This window comes from Amborella trichopoda, chromosome 13, assembly GCF_054954075.1.
Source record: "Amborella trichopoda isolate Santa Cruz 75 chromosome 13, AtrichopodaSantaCruz75HAP2 v2.0, whole genome shotgun sequence".
In the NCBI taxonomy this organism is placed as follows: Eukaryota; Viridiplantae; Streptophyta; class Magnoliopsida; order Amborellales; family Amborellaceae; genus Amborella; species Amborella trichopoda.
The window spans coordinates 14,267,543-14,284,883 of record NC_142348.1 but is presented as its reverse complement, the minus strand read 5'-3'; the positions used below and the strand labels follow the sequence as shown (position 1 = coordinate 14,284,883).

Genomic DNA, 17,341 nt, shown 5'->3' with positions numbered 1-17,341 from the left:
ATACATATGAGAGAGAGTGCACCAATACCTTATTTGCAAGCAGAATGTTTGATGGGAACTATCCCACATCAAAGTTTTAGAGAAGATTTGATTGGTACAAATTGTTTGTGGTGGCTGCTTGTTAATGTGTGTGTGTCAGCATGTGTGACATGTGTACCTCATGTTGAGATCCTATGAGTGTGAGTAACGTGTTATGAACCCTATAGGCAACAAATATGCCCCCAACTTTTTAAAAAAATCCAAAGCTTACCCTTACCAGTTGAAATTGTGACTCACCTTTTTAAAAAATTCCAAAGCTTACCCTTACCGGTTGAAATCGTGACTCGCCGAGTACCAAAGCTTACCCTTACCGGTTGAAATCGCGACTCGCCAAGTTATCGCTACAAATATCCAGTTCGCCTCAGCTTACCCTTACTGATTGAAATCGCGATTAAAAAATACCAAAGCTTACCTTTACCTGTTGAAGTTGAAATCACGACTCGCCTTTTTAAAAAATTTCAGAGCTTACCCTTACCGGTTGAAATCGTGACTCGCCGAGTTATCGATTGAAATCGCAACTTGTTGAATTATCGCTACAAATGCCCGGTTTGCCTTAGCTTACCCTTACTGGTTGAAATCGCTATAAAAAAATACCAGAGCTTACGCTTACCGATTGAAATCGCGACTCGCCTTTTTAAAAAATTCCAAAACTTTTTAAAAAATTCCAAATCTTACCCTTACCAGTTGAAATCGCGAGTCGCCTTTTTAATAAATTCCAGAGCTTACCCTTACCGGTTGAAACCAATTCCAGAACTTTTTAAAAAATTCCAGAGCTTACCCTTACCGATTGAAATCGTGACTCGCCGAGTTATCGCGACAAATCACCAGTTCACCTCAGCTTACCCTTATCAGTTGAAATCGCTATTAAAAAATTCCAAAGCTTATCCTTACCAATTGAAATCACGACTCGCCTTTTTAAAAAATTCTAGAGCTTACCCTTACTGGTTGAAATCGCGACTCATCGAGTTATCGTTACAAATCGCCGGTTTGTCTCATCTTACCTTACTGGTTGAAATCGCGACTCCGTGGTGGAAATCGCGACTCGCCTTTTTAAAAAAATCTAGAGCTTACCCTTACTGGTTGAAATCGCGACCCACCGAGATATCGCTACAAATCGCTAGCTTTGCAAATCACCGGTTCGCCTCAGCTTACCCTTACTGGTTGAAATCATGACTCCCCGATTGAAATCGCGACTCGCCAAGTTATCGCTGCGAATCGCGAGCTCTACAAATCGCTGGTTCGCCTCAGCTTACCCTTACCGGTTAAAATCGTGACTCCGCGGTTGAAATCGTGGCTTGCCTTTTTAAAAAATTCCAAAGCTTACCCTTACAGGTTAAAATAGCGACTCGATATCGCCGGTTCGCCTCAGCTTACCCTCACCGGTTGAAATCATAACTCCACGGTTGAAATCGGGACTCGCTGAGTTATCGCTTCGGACTCGCTAAGTTATCGCCGGTTCGCCTCCAGACACGCTCGAAAATCGAGTTACGATTCGCCTTTGACATGCCCGAAAAGTGTCAAGTAGAGATTCACCGAGTTATCGCTATAAATCGCCGGTTCACCTCTAGACACACCCGATTGTTTGTTATAAGTGAGAATCGGTACGGAATGACTGATTCCCGGGTCGCATTGACACTCCATACTAACTCGGCAATTGATTTTTAAATCATTGTTCATGACCATGGTAATCTCCAAGACCAAAGTCAACCTTCTTCTTATCTTAGGGCTGTCTATCTCAGAATTGACCGAAGGTGAAACCCCTTCTCTGCCCTATCAATCACATTAAAGGTTTGGCTTTTCACAAGAAGACACTTATTTTAGGGCCGTTAGCCTCAAAAATGACAAAAACCTTTTTCTACCCTCTTCACGAGACCTGATTTCTCAATAAAGGAAAAGACCATAAAAAGCTTAATTGGCCTTTAACAATGCTTAAGCTACCTGACCTGCCAAGCAAAAGTGAATCTCATCTGATGTTACAGAGAATTCTCAAAAAAAAAGAGAAAAGGTTGTAATTTGCAAAGCTATGTAACCAAAGATATTCATTTTATCAACAAAAAGAATGCTATCTACAGACCCCATCATTTTATCTCACACCCATTTTCCACCCTCCCTTCCTCTCTCTCTCTCTCTCTCTCTCTCTCTCTCTTACTTCTATCTAGAACCTCTCCTCTTCCTCCTTGCCACTGCATGGGTGTAAGCCTTGAGTAACCTCTTTCTAAACCTTTGCATCTCCAACCTCACATTCTCTGTCCCCTCCCACCCTTTACTTGTTATGTTATCTGGATCTTTTAACACTGGACTTTCTTTTTTATACTCATTATACAAGGAAATCTCTCTAGCCAATATCTTGTAACCAAAATCCTTGAGCCCCATTTTCATGGCTGGTTCTCCATAGTAAGTTTGAGCAGCCCAATCAGTCCCTAATGGAACAATTTAAATAAAAACTGAACTTGGTTTCATGAACTAGAAATGGGTCATGGCTGCTCCATGAACACCGGCATTGAGAGTTCACAAAGTTTTGCAAGCTCGGTTAATGGGGTTGGGCCCAATACTTTGACCTCGAATCCGATTTTCTCAGCTTCTCTCACTACGTCGTCTTGATTCAGTATCGCTCTCGAATTGTTCCAAGACATATCACAAGTCTTGGCTTCTAGAATCCAGACCCTGAAAGAAAAGACCTATGTGACCTTTTCCCAGTGAATATAATTTTTTTTTTTTTTTTAAATAATCACACCTTTTGCTTTGACAAAATATCACTTACAGATGGTCTTATTACAATCAATAAATATTTTAAAATAAAGACAACTTAACAATAAAATAAAACTCAACCACTTGATGTCATTTATACAACTAAACACGATGCTTGAGAATAAAGATAAATTTGCATGAAATAAAAGAACATGCTGAAGATACCTCAACCGGGCTTATTACACCCCACACCGAATCACCAACATTTGATGACGCGAGATCAGCGGTTTAGCTTCAATCTCGAACCGAGAAAGCTAATTTCGGCCAAACTGAATAAGCACCCTTAAATATCTACAAAACCCTAACCCCATAATAATTTAGGCTTAACGCTAATTTTCCAACCCTTAGTATCTTTAAGTCAGAGAGAGAGAGAGATAGTAGGAGGCCTAGGGTTGGGTGTGCCCCCTATGGGTCCTAGGAGAGAGAGAGTAGGAGGCCTAGGGTTGGGGCATACCCCCTATGGGTCTTAGGAGAGAGAGACGATTAGAGAGAGATGTAGGATAAAGAAGGTGTAGAGAATAGAGGAGGGTACACCCCTATTTAAAGTGCAAAGTTAGATTTAGGGTTTCTCATAGTTTGCATCTTTCTTGAGATTGAATATGAATCATTACTCAGGGTGACTTGTGGGGTGAGAGATCTGAGCCATCCATTCCATAAATGGGTCATCAACATTATGGAAAGTGTATGGACCATTATCCCCTTTTCTTTAAACTACTTTTCCATCAATATATTTAAATTAAATCTATTAAATTATCATGCATTCCATAAAGTAGCATGTTCTATCTCATATATACAATAAAAATATGACAAGTCAATATATACTTTCAATAAAATATGGTCAATATTTCCCTTCCAAGATTTGACCACATGCTACAAAACAAAGTTACCAAATCAAATAACTTCAACACAAAGTAACAAAAGGAGGCATCCAAGGGTGGGGCGTGCCACCCATATGTGGCATGTGGGGCCCCACCCAATACCCACATGGTGGGCCCATGTGCACTATGGCCCCCATGTATTTTTATAAATATTTCAAAATTAAATAAAACAATTTAAAACATATATTTGAATTTTTATAGCTTTGTAAAATCAATAACTGTATTTTTATAAGTCCAAAAATCATAAATAAATATTAAGAGATCCATAAAAATTCAAATAATAAATCTAAAATAATTTCAATAATAAAATGAACACAATTAAATTAATATGATGGAAAATGGATCCATATGGTTCAAGAATTCCATCAGCGATCATAGGGTACTCCACCTTCAACTGTGAACTGCAAACCACACTTGTTTTATCAAACCGACCCAGCATTTTCCATGACCCACAGTCCAAGCAGGGGCTCATTAACGGGTCACCAAAGTCTGGCTGATCAGCCAAGGGGTTGCAATCCCAGTCTATAGATTACAGGTCCTCCCCTAGAGACGAGACAAGGTCACAACGACCTGATGCGCCACCACTCTATGGTGCATAAGGGTATCTCTCGCACATGCATATGCTTCACCCTAAGAGGGTGGATAGCTGGCTTTCCCAAACAATCTATCGATATGCATGCCGTGTGATGGAGCATGCATGAAGCTTTGGCCCCTGTCTCTATAGGCCTATCATCACACACAAGGGTCACACAGTCCCTCGACTCACTCATCCAAGCTTAAGCTATGACCTCATCAAGGGATAACCCATAACCCTTCTCGATTTATTCTTTGTGCCCAGGTACCTTGGGTTTTCCAAGCGACTAGCTTAGATCGTCAAGCACAGCCTGGTATCATAAAACATCATTTGCTTAGTATGGTCCCCGAGGGACCACACTCCCATTGAGTTTAAGTTCCACTATAATAAATGATTTTCATTACACACTCATAAGGCATTTAAAGGCCACATAAACTCTACATCTCCCACTTGGCCCTTGAAGACCTTACATTCTCTCTGCCTCACTTTTTCTGATCTTCATCTCTCTCACCTGTCTTACTAAAATATTAGGGACAACTCCCTTAGTTAGAGGGTCTACAATAATCAAATCTGTAGATATGTAGCTGATCTCGATCTCTTTCAATCTCACCTCATTTCTCAGATGATAGAAGTATGGCTTGATATGCTTGGAATTCTTATAAAAGCAAGGTTCCTTAAAGACATAAATAGCCGTCGTGTTGTCGCAGAAAATCTGTACTGCCTCACAACATACAGGACGAAAATTAAGTTGATTAAAAAACTACTTAATCCACATAGACTCATTGGCTGCTAGACAGCATGCCACATACTTGGATTCCATGGTGGATAATGTCACTATATCTTGTTTCTTTGACTTCTAAGAAACCGCACCCCCTCCAAGCATAAACACATACCCAGATATAGACTTCGCATCATCTGGATTCGCGAGATAGCTTGCATCTAAATATCCCTCTATTGCTATTTCAGTTCCCCTTTTATATGTGAGTGCATAGTTCATGGTCCCCTTTAAATATCTGAGAATTCTTTTTAGTGTTTTCCAATACTCCTCTCCTAGATTGCTTTGGAAACGGCTCACCAGACTCATGACGAATGACAAGTCAAGCCTTGTCCCCGTCATGGTATACATAAGGACCCAACTGCACTCCTGTATGGTACTCTCTCCATGGCTCTTATATCCATGTTTTCGGTAGGACACATTTTATTACTAAGCTTCGTCTTTTTGTCAATTGGCATAGACATGGGCTTAAAGATACTCATATCAAACTTTTCTAGTATCCTCTTACAGTAGGTTGTTTGGGAAAGTTGGATAATCTTCTCTCTCCTATTTTTTATTATCTTGATGCCCAATACATATGAAGCTTTTCCAAGATCCTTCATATCAAAGTATTATGCAAGGAATTTTTTCGTCTCTCTATTAAGGCAATTGGGCTACTAATAATTAGCGTATTATCCACATATAATTATATAAAACCATATCACTCCCACTGACTTTTTGATATATGCAATAATCTTTATTATTTGTAGAGAACCTTGCAAGAGCAAGGGTCTATTGGAATTTTATGTACCACTATCACGATACTTGTTTCAGACCAAAAAGGGATTTATTAAGTTTGCATATTATGATCTCTTTCCCTTTCTCCTCAAATCCCTCAGGTTGAGTCATGTAAACTTCTTCTTCTAAATCCCCATTTAGAAAGGTTGTTTTGACATCTATTTGATGAACCTCAAAGTTAAAATAGGCTGTTATAGCTATAACGATTCGAATGGATAGAAATTTGGCAACAGAGGAAAGGGTTTCCTCATAATCTATTTTCTAGGTGAAACCCTTTGTAACCAACTAAGCTTTGTATTTTTCTATTTTCCTTTCATAGTTCAATTTTTTCATGAAAATCTACTTACAACCAATGGCCTTACGTTTTCGAGGTAGAGGTACTAATTCCCACACATGATTTTGGTTAATTGAAGCATACTCATCTTTTATGGCTTCTACTCACTATTCCCTTTCAACACAGGAGAAAGCATTATGGTAGGTTTTAGGCTCAAAATTTGGATCTTCCCCAACTCTATCAAAATGTTCCCCAAGGTAGACAAATTGTTCCAAGTACAAAGGTAGTCTACTGACTCGGTTACTTCGTCTTAGTTTGGGTAACGGTTTATTATCTTTAGGGGTTTAAATTCAAGTTGGGATTGTTTTGAAGTTTCAGGTACAGGTTCTCGAACTACATCCTTGTTTTTCGCCTCCTCAAGGAAGTCGGCTTGTTTTCTACCCACCCTTGCTTCAAGGAATTCTTTGTTGAAGAAGTGAGCATCGCGGCTCTCAATGACGCTCCTGTTTCGAGATTGTAGAATCGATACCCCTTACCATGATATGGGTAACCAATGGAAATGAATTTAACAGTCTTAAGTTGTAATTTGGTTCTATTTTGGTGTGGGATAAGGATATGGGTTGAGCAACCCCAAATTTTCAGGTGATCAAGGGAGGGAGTATGACCTGTGAAAATTTTGTGAGGAGTAAGTGGGACATCTTTTGTGGGAGTTCGATTAAGGATGTAGCATGCCGTCAACACGACTTCTCCTCAAAAGTCTAAGGAGAGATTTGCATGCCCCATCATACTCCTTATCATTTCAATTAAGGTCATATTTTGTCTCTCAGCTACACCATTTTGTTTGGGAGTATAAGGCGTGGTGTATTGATAGATAATTCCATTTTCAACACAAAGTTCCTCGAAAATATCAGACGAATATTCCCCCCTCTATCGGTTCTAATGACTTTGATTTTCAGGTTGATTTGATTCTCTACCTCGGCCTTATATTCTTTGAATTTTTTTAGGGTTTCTGATTTTGTATGAATAAGGTACACATGGCCATATCGCGAGTGGTTATCTATAAAAGTGATGAAATATCCTTCTCTACTTTTGGTGGTCACATTCATAAGTCCACATATGTCACTATGAATGATTTTCAATACGCTAGTAGCTCTTTTTGCCCTTGTGGTATTTTTCCTCATTAATTTTCCTTGCATACAAGATTCGCACACTTTTGATAAATCTCCCTTGTAATTTAGAGGAATGTCGTCTTTTTTTAATCTTTCCATTCATTTGATATTAATATGTCCTAATCTCATATGCCATAGGGTAACATCTAATTCATTAGGGGACGAGACATAAGCAACGTTCTCTTTTATTTCAATAGTAAATAGCCCATCTACAAGTCATTCAGTCATGATCACATTTTCCCCCATCTTGACTACCACTTTCCCCAATGAAAGTGGTCATGAATCAAGCCATAGACATCTTAGAAACCGAAACCAAGTACTTCCTCATATCAAGAGCATAAAGTAGTTGTTTTAATATCATGGTACTCTCACTGTTCAATTTCAACTCAAAATCTCCAATTCCAAGTTCATAAGTCTTCTGATTTCATCCCATATAAATATGTTGCTGCCCTGGCCTCATAGGAGTGAAAGAAAGAAAACCTTCCTTGATATTTGTGACATGGGTCGTAGCCCTCAAATCAAGACACTAAGAAGCTCCTTTAAGGTCAGCCAATATAGACTCAAAGACCACACATGGTAATTCCTTGTTGATCCCTCCAGATTTGTTGAACCGACAACTATTGGCTATGTAGTCCACCTTCTTGCAAATAAAACAGGTTCGACTCTCTCTTTTTGCCCCCTTATTTCCAAAATCTCTCTTTTTGGAATATCTTCTCTTCCGAAAATAATTTCTTCCATTTCCTTTCTTAAATTTAAAAGAAGATGGAGTTTTTACCATATGCACGACTTTCCTTGGAGTTGTTGTCAGTGCTTGCCTTGAATTTTTCCTCTCCTCTTCTGCTTTGATTGTAGCGATGAGCTCCTCCAGTTTTACTGCCTTCCTTCTGGTCGAGATGGAAGATATGAATGCCTCTCATGAATTAGGAAGCGAATCCATGAGATGAATCACTTGCATAGATTCATGAGGTTTCATGCATGTGTCTTTTAACTCTCTGACAAACACGCAGAAGACGTGCACATGATCTGCAAACTTGGTACCTTCTGTCATATTTAACTTATTAGACCTCCTCATAACCATGGTTTGCTTCATGAGAGAGGGTTTAGCATATTCTCTTTTAAGTCTATCAAAAATCTCACTTGCAGTATAGTTTAACTCGTACTCAGAAGCATACGAGTCAGTCATGACACATAAAAGAATGTGTTTGCATCTCAGGTTCCTCTTCTTCCAACTGGCGTACTCATCTTTAATTTCTTGAGATGAGTTGTCAATTGGACGACGAGGTCGGTCCTCATAGAGTACCTCATGCAAGTTTTCTTCATGGAGCACATAATTGATTTTTCTTTTCTAGGAAGCATAGTTGGTCCCATTAAACCTTTCGCTTTTCAGAATCTCTAAGATGCAAGTACGTGCAGCCATATATTTCTATTCTCAAGCAAAACTAAGAAAAGACTCTAAATGGAAATCAAGTAAAACTAGCTCTAATATCAATGAAAAAAATACCTATGTGACCTTTTGCTGGTGAATATAACTTCTTTTCTTTTTTCCTTTTTTTTTAATCACCCCTTTTGCTTTGGAAAAAAAATCACTTACAAATAGTCTTATTACAATCAATAAATATTTTAAAATAAAGGCAACTTAACAATAAAATAAAACTCAACCACTTGATGTCATTTATACAACTAAACATTATGCTTGAGAATAAAGATAAATTTGCATGAAATAAAAGATGTCGAAGATTACCACAACAGGGCTTATTACACCTCATACTGAATCACCAACATCCGAAGGTGCGGGATCAATGGTCTAGCTTCAATCTCAAATCGGTAAAGCTAATTTCGATCAAACTGAGTAAGCACCCTTAAATCTCTAAAAAACCCTAACCCCATAATAATTTAGGCTTAACCCTAATTTTTCAACCCTTATTATCTTTAGGTCAAGAGAGAGAGAGAGAGAGAATACGAGGCCTAGGGTTGGGATGTGCCCCCTATGGGTCTTAGGAGAGAGAGTGTAGGAGGCCTAGGGTTGAGGCGTGGCCCTTATGGGTCTTAGGAGAGAGAGAGTAGGAGGCCTAGGGTTGGGCGTGCCCCCTATGGATCTTAAGAGAGAGAGATGGTTAGAGAGAGAGTTGTGGGATAGAGTAGGTGTAAAGAATAGGAGAGGGTACACCCCTATTTATAGTGCAAAGTTAGGTTTATGATTTATTAGGGTTTCTCATAGTTTGACTTTTTCTTGAGATTGAATATGGATCGTTGATCAGGGCGACTTGTAAGGTGAGAGATCTAAGTAATCCATTCTATAGATGGGCCATCAACATTATGGAAAGTGCATGAACCATTATCCCTTTTTCTTTAAATTATTTTTCCATCAATATATTTAAATTAAATCTATTAAATTATCATGCATTCCATAAAATCGCATGTTTCATCTCATATATACCATAAAAATATGACCAGTCAAGATATACTTTCAATAAAATATGGCCAATATTTCCCTTCCAAGATTTGACCACATGCTACAAAACAAAGTTACCAAAATCAAATACCTTCAACACAAAGTAACAAAAGGAGGCATCCAAGGGTGGGGCGTGCCACCCATATGTGGCATGTGGGGCCCCACCCAATATTCACATGCTGGGCCCATGTGCACTATGAGCCCCTATGTATTTTTATAAACATTTTAAAATTAAATAAAAAAATTTAAAACATATATTTGAATTTTTTTAACTTTGTAAAATCAATAATTGTATCTTTATATGTCTAAAAATCATAAATAAACTATTAAGGGATCCATAAAAATTCAAATAATAAATCTAAAATAATTTCAATAATAAAATGAACAAAATTAAATTAATATGATGGGAAATGGATCCATATGGTTCAAGAATTCTATCAGCAATCATAGGGTCCTCCACCTTCAACTGTAGACTGCAAACCACACTTGCTTTATCGAACCGACCTAGTGTTTCCCATGACCCACATTCCAAGCAGGGGCTCATTAACGAGTCACCAAAGTTTGGCCGATGAGCCAAGGGATTGCAATCCCAGTCTGTGGATTACAGGTCCTCCTCTAGAGACGAGTCAAGGTCACCACGACCTGATGCGACCATAGCTTTATGGTGCATAAGGGTATCTCTCGCATATATATATGCTTCACCCTAAAATGGTGGATATCTGGCTTTTACAAACGATCTATCGATATGCATGTCGTGTGATGGATCATAGATGAGGTTTTGACCCCCGTATCTGTAGGCCTATCATCACACACAAGGGTCACACAGTCCCTCGGCTCACTCATCTAGGCATAAGCTCCGACCTCATCAAAAGATAACGCATAACCCTTCTCGATTTATTCTATATGCCCAGGTACCTTGGTTTTTCCAACCGACTGGCCTAGATCGTCAAGCACAATCCGGTATCAGCAAACATCATTTGCTTAATATGGTCTCCGCGGGACCACACTCCCACTGAGTTTGTATTCCAATATAAGAAATGTTTTTCCTTACACACTCATGAGGCCTTTAAAGGCCACATAAACCCAACATACCCCACTTTCTTTCTTCCTCTTCCTCGTGTCTCTCTCCTTTTTACTCCCCCCCTTCTCTTTCATCACCCCTGCCAGTTTCTTTGTCCTCTCTCCTGCTCCTTTTTCTTTCTTCTTTTCTCAACATCTCTCTCTCCTCTTCCTGGATGTCTTGAATTCTTGGGGCATAAGTTTCGTCCAGAAGAGCCCGAAAATCGCAATGCTCTTATGGTCCTCCACAAACGTTGAATTTACAGTGAGCTCATCATGAATTTGGAGGCCAACAATGGCCTTACAAAAAAAATGAGTTCTTCATTCTCCTGAGATATCAATAGCTGATAATTTGAGAGCTTCAAAAGCATATCGCCATACTTTATAATCCACCACTCATGGCACTCAACCATGGCGACAACCAGTTCTCCTTTGAATATTTGAGCAATGATATAAAGAGGGAGAATGCCATCATTGAATTCATGGTAAACATTGCCTGTGTAACCAATTGTTTAGAAAACAATGAGAGGAACTTTGTGCTCGATCTCACGAGAACGCTTTGAAGATTCGGTGCTTCTTTCTCCGGTTTTGATGAGAGATTCGTTGATTGTTTTCATAACATGGGTTCCCATTTTCTTTTGTATGGTCTTATTATGTACTTCTCTTCTATGATTGATGAGCTATTATTACTAGAGTAGAGGATGATTGATGAGGAGAAGGAGCTGGTTCTTATGTCCCCTTTCATGAAGTAGATGTCAGAGTGAATGCTACTCCCATCACAACATATAGTTCCTGTTTCATGTGAGATAAATGGGTTAGAGATGGAAAGTGGAAGGTAGAGAGTGTGTGTGTGTTAGAGAGAGATAGGAGCAGGTTCAAGAAAGAAATGGATTAGAGAGGACAGCGGAAGGTAGAGAGAGAATGTTAGAGAGAGATAGGAGCGGCTTCAAGAAAAAAATATGTGTGATGTTTGAGGGACTAAGGAAGAGTGAGGTGAATTATGTTAGAGAGAGGTATTCTTGATCAAAAGTAGAGAAAGAGTGAATTAATTGATTGAAGTATTCTTGATAAAAAATCAGAGAGAGAGCAGTGGGTTGCAGGGATTTACCATCCTTGATCGAGGAGCGTGTTGAGACCGGTTCTTGTAGTTGCAAAGCCATTGTCAAGGTCCTCTTTAAAGATAGAATCTCCAAACACAATAAAAAGGGAAAATAACTCTCAATCTTTTATTTTTAGGTTATAAACCCAAGGTTTAAAAAGATATCTTCCAACCCATGGCCACTTTAAATCTATTTTTTAACCTAAACAAATATGAAAAAGACATGTTCTTTCTAAACCAAACTTCTCTTTCTCTCTTCTTGTGTCTCACTCTCTCTCTCTCCTCCCTTATTTCTCCAAACATCTCTTTCTCTCCTCTCGGTAACCTCTCACCTCCATGAAGCCCTTTTATCTCTTTGGAGGAGGCCATAGCCATGTCCCCCTGCAAATGCCACTATCCAATAAAACTGGTACTAAAAAGGAGGAGGGTATAAACACCACTATCCAATAAAACTGAGCTGCCTCCTCCTTTGTCAAATAATAAGCTCCAGGAAATAGATCAGAGACCTGAGTCCCCTTTTCTTGCATAAGAGGAAGCTCCTGAAACCTACGATTATGGCAAAAAGTCCTCTCGCCATTTGCTGGAAAAACAATGTTCAGGCTAATAAATGAAGAGACCACAACACAAAGCCACAATCCTCACCATTACCATGACCACAGGTCTTTGTGATCAAGCCATGCTTTCTCTTATTCTCTGAGGCTTTCATACTCGTGCTTTGGCATGAAAGTCTGGCGCAAAGCATCGCCCATAATTGCCGTTGTAGGTTTCTAGTGTCACAAAAAAATTCTAAAGTAGTCATCCAAAATAAGCCATAAAACATAAGGAAATTTCTAGTCATCCTCCCCCCCCCCAAAAAAAATTTCTTCTCTCACATCCTAAACCTCAACTCAACTTCTTTTTTTTTTTGTATTTACCCCCTCAAATGAAATAGTCAACTAGATTTGCAATAGGGAAAATTATAAAAAAAACTCCAAGATCACACTTTCTATGTAACTTACTCCCAACCTAACTTTCTCTCACTTTTAACAAACTTTCTATACAAATACCCACCCAAGGGAAAAAGTTCATCTTTTTTAGACTAAAATGCCCTTCCCGTACACAAGAATTATTTTGGCCAGATTTGATGTTGACTTTTGGAACCAGTTGCACATTGCCGGAGCGCATAAGTGCTGGACTACCCTAAGACAACTACCAGGCCAAAATTGAGTATTGTCGGACCGCCCTTTACATAGTGCCGGAGGCTTGGAATCTAGTAACATCTACTGTCGAATAGCCATTTGCAACTGCCGAACCGCCCTTTTCAATTGCTTGACCGCACTTTACTTAGTGCTAGAGCCCTACTGCCAAACCGCACTTTACACAGTACTGGAGACCTACTGCCGAATAATCCAATCACATCTTTTGAGTAAATTGGGATATCTCAAATTCAACTAGTTGTAGTGAGCACTCGACCATAATGATTTCAACACTCAAATAACATACCCAACATGCAATAACAAGTGCAATATAATTGAAAAAAATATAAAAATAATAAAACAAGGAATATTGGAAATCTTCAAAGCACAACACAAATGAAAGTAGAGAGGAACACGCGCATATACGTGGTTCACCCAAAATGGGCTACGTCCATGGGCAAGACGGTAAAAGTGTATTTACTATCAAGATGAAAACTTACAAGATAGGGGTTATATAGAGTTACCTCATACAACCTCAATGAATGCTCAAACAAAGAACTTCCTACCACAAAACCACCTACTGCCGACTCCTTTCTTCAATTCACCATAGCCGCGAAGAAATGCCGAAAACAACGCTCAAGATGAGCCCAAATGGTGGCGCTAGGGTCTTATATAAAAAACCCCTAAATTTTCTCCCCAAACCTTTCCTCACTGTTTTCCCCCTTTTTCTCTCCCTTTTTCTCTCGCCCGCGCACTTTTTTCTATCTCACGCCCATCCACACGTCTCTCTCTCTATATATAACCCCTTTTTAAGGGCCTCCATTCAAAATGACAAAAATGCTCAAAAGAAGAGGATAAATACCACATGGGGTGGTGATTTCGCATCACGCCCTAACAATCTCCACCTTGATGTAAAATCACACCCTTGCTTTGCCAATCCATCACTTCCTTTCTTTCTTGAAACCTAGAGAAGTTAGACTTCATAGTCTAACTTCTCTACTTTGATGGGCTTCGTAAGCATATCTGCAAGGTTGTCTTCGTCTTAATGGATAGCACTCATATTGTCACAAAAGAGTTCCATAGGCTTGCACATAATGTCCATCTCACATATCAACCCTTGAAGCCACACTACTTCTTTTGATGCTTCTGTTGCCTCCATGTACTCGGCTTCGGTAGTTGACAATGCTACCGTGTCTTGGAGTCTTGACATCCAACTAATCGGTCCATTTATAAGTCAAAAAACAAATGCGGTAGTCGACCTACCTCTATCAAGATCACCTGTAAAATTTGCATCCACAAAATATTGTACTAGAATTGAGCCATTGCCAAATGTGATTACATAAATAGTTGTACCTCTTAAGTACCGAATCACCCATTTTGTTGCTTCCCAATGAACCTTTTCGGGATTTTCTATAAACCAACTTTGAACACCAACAGCATGCGCGATATCCAGTCTTGTACATACTATGGCAAACATTAAACTTCTAATCGCATTTGCATAAGGAACCTTAGCCATGCTTCTTCTTTCTTTTTCCGTTTTCGAACTTTGTATTGAAGACGATTTGAAGTGAGGTGCTTGGGGTGTCTTTACCGGCTTTAAATATTTCATACCAAAATTTTCAAGCACCCTTTCTATGTAACGAGATAATGACAAAGTTCCATTTTGTCTATCCCTTTCAATTTTAATCCCAAGGATTTGCCTTGTCAGCCCCACATCTTTCATCTCAAATCTTTTGCTCAAACAAGTCTTTGAGCTCATCAATTTTTGCCTTATCTTTGCATGCCAAAAGCATGTCATCCACATATAATATTAAAATCAAGTATGTACCATCATCAAATAACTTTAAATAGATGCAATGATCATACTTACTTCTTGTGTACCCAAGGCTCATCATGAACATATCAAATGTTCTATACGATTGTCTTGATGCTTGTTTGAGTCTATACAACGATTTCTTTAATTTCACATAAGTCATTCTTTGTCCTTCTCTATAAAGCCTTCTGGTTATTGCATGTATACTTCTTCTTCAAGTTCTTCATGCAAAAAAGTCGTCTTCACATCTATTTGCTCAAGCTCTAAATCATATATGGCAACTAACCCAAGCATCAAACGAATTGAGACCAACTTGACAACCGATGCAAAAAATTTATCAAAGTCAATCCCTTCCTTTTGCGAAAATCATTTACCACCAATCTTGCCCTATATCTTTCAAACTTGCCATCAAACCCCTTCTTTATCTTAAACACCCATTTATAACCAATGACCTTTTTACCTTTTGGTAGCTCCACCAAATCTCAAGTCTTGTTTCTTTGAAGGGCTAATATCTCTTCTTCGATTGCTCTTTTTTAATGCTTGGTACCATTGCTATCAATGGCTTCACGGAATGATATTGGCTCTTCATTTTTTATTATCAAAGCATGCAAAGTATTTGGATCTACATAATCTTTGTGCCACCCGGGTGCACGAGTTTATCTAGTAGAGCGCTTATATGTCAAAGGCACAACTTCATCATGATGGCCATGTGGTTCTTTATCTTTCTAGTTCTTTATGTTCTTCACTATGATCAATGGGTATATTCTCATAAAGCATAATTGTACTTGGTGGAACTGTTTCAGGGTTGCCTTGAAATTTTTGGCTCTTTTGTTATACTTCTTGATTGTCATTTATCATCATCCCCTTTGCTAATACTTTGGACTCATCAAAATGTACATCACGGCTAGTGATTACTTTTCGGGTACTTGAATCCCATAATCGATATCCCTTCACACCCTTGCTATAACCCACAAAGATGCAGTTCTTTGACCTTGGATCCAATTTGTTCCTTTGGCAAATTGGAATGAGTGCATATGCAACGCAACCAAAAACTTTTAAGTCAGAGTAGTCCCTCGGAGTTCCATACTATAACTCATTAGGACTTTTACTTCTTAATACTACCGAAGGTGATCGGTTGATAAGATAACAAGTCATTGATACGACTTCCGCCCATAATTCTTGTTCTAGGTCGTCATTGCTTAACATGCACCTCGCACGCTCCATCAAAGTGCGATTCATCCTCTCGGTCACGCCATTTTGTTGAGGATTATAAGCATTTGTGTAATGCCTAGTAATTCCCTCAGCCTTGCAAAAATTATCGAACTCCTTTGATACAAACTCCCCACCATTATTGGTTTAAAGAACTTTGATGTGATGCCCCATAGATTTTTCAACTTCGGCTTTAAAATTCTTGAATGTACATAACACATCACTTTTGGACTTGAGAGTTTTAATCTATACCTTTCTTGAGAAGTCATCAACAAATAATACAAAATATAATGCACCGCCATAAGATGTAGTTGGTGAAGTGCCCCATACATCCGAGTAAATGTAATCAAGTTTACACTTGCTTGTATGTTTCCCGACCTTGAAAGGTTGTCTATGTTGTTTCCCATAGACACAATACTCACAAACTTTGGATCCATCAATTTTAAGTATAGGAATAAAATTTCTCTTCATCAAGACCTCCATATCCTTATCACTCATATGCCCCAATCTTCTATGCCATAGGTGAAATGAAACTTCCTCACCTTCGACCACGGAATTCACTTCATCATTTAGTATTGTGCTTCCCAATAACTTATACAAGCTCCCAACTAGGACTCCTTTCATCACAATTAGAGCCCATTTTGATACTTTAATTACTCTACCTTGATCGGTGAACTTATAACCTTTCGAATCTAGAGAAGAGATGGAAATCAAGCTCTTTTTTAGCTCCGGCACATATCTAACATCTTTAGGCGAACCGAACTCATTCCAACCACTTTGCTACTGGAATTATTACTTATGGATACTTATCCTCCTTCACATGACTCATATGAGTTAAACCATGATCTATGTGGGTACATGTGATGGGTGGCTCTACTATCAAATATCCAATTTTGATAGAATATTGAATTATATACCACTATCAATATTTCATCTTCAATGAACCAGGATGTCGACTCTTCAACTTGATTTGCTTCATTCTTGGATTCACTTAGCTTATCACTCCTCGCATTAGGAGTTTTGGAAGAATTCACTCAATTTCTTTTAAAACAATTCTTCCTTATATGACCGAGCTTCCCAACATGCCAACACATATTATTGTTATTGAGCCCTCTAGATTTTGATCAAAATATTGAATTACTTCTTGAATGATTCCTCAATGAATCACCCCGTTTATTCAATCGACTTCTTGCCACAAGAGCTTCCGTCTTTGATTCCATCGAACTTCCCAAATATGCATTCTTTCGAAATTCATCGGCAAGTAGGGCACTACACAACGAGCCCAAATCAAGAGAATCCT

The 17,341-nt window shown here is 38.8% G+C and overlaps 1 protein-coding gene and 1 pseudogene across 1 annotated transcript; both read right to left on the bottom strand.

Annotated features, from left to right (window-relative positions):
- Positions 1-2,190: 2,190 nt before the first annotated feature.
- Positions 2,191-11,905, bottom strand: LOC148779045 (xylan glycosyltransferase MUCI21-like). The gene is made up of 4 exons (XM_088855376.1): positions 11,854-11,905; positions 11,366-11,537; positions 2,552-2,703; positions 2,191-2,459 (listed from the first exon to the last, which is right to left on the bottom strand). The coding sequence occupies exons 1-4, from the start codon at positions 11,903-11,905 to the stop codon at positions 2,191-2,193; spliced, it is 645 nt and encodes a 214-aa protein (XP_088711502.1).
- A 218-nt stretch (positions 11,906-12,123) lies between these two features.
- On the bottom strand, positions 12,124-12,593 carry LOC148779044 (uncharacterized; annotated as a pseudogene).
- Positions 12,594-17,341: the final 4,748 nt, after the last annotated feature.

Coding starts and splice junctions, on each gene's coding strand:
- LOC148779045 (XM_088855376.1), bottom strand. CDS start 11,905: ATGGCTTTGCAACTACAAGAACCGGTCTCAACACGCTCCTCGATCAAG. Junction 2,704..11,365: donor AAAAGAAAATGGGAACCCAT/GTTATGAAAACA, acceptor CTTTTCTTTCAG/GGTCTGGATTCTAGAAGCCA. Junction 2,460..2,551: donor AACCGAGCTTGCAAAACTTT/GTGAACTCTCAA, acceptor TTGTTCCATTAG/GGACTGATTGGGCTGCTCAA.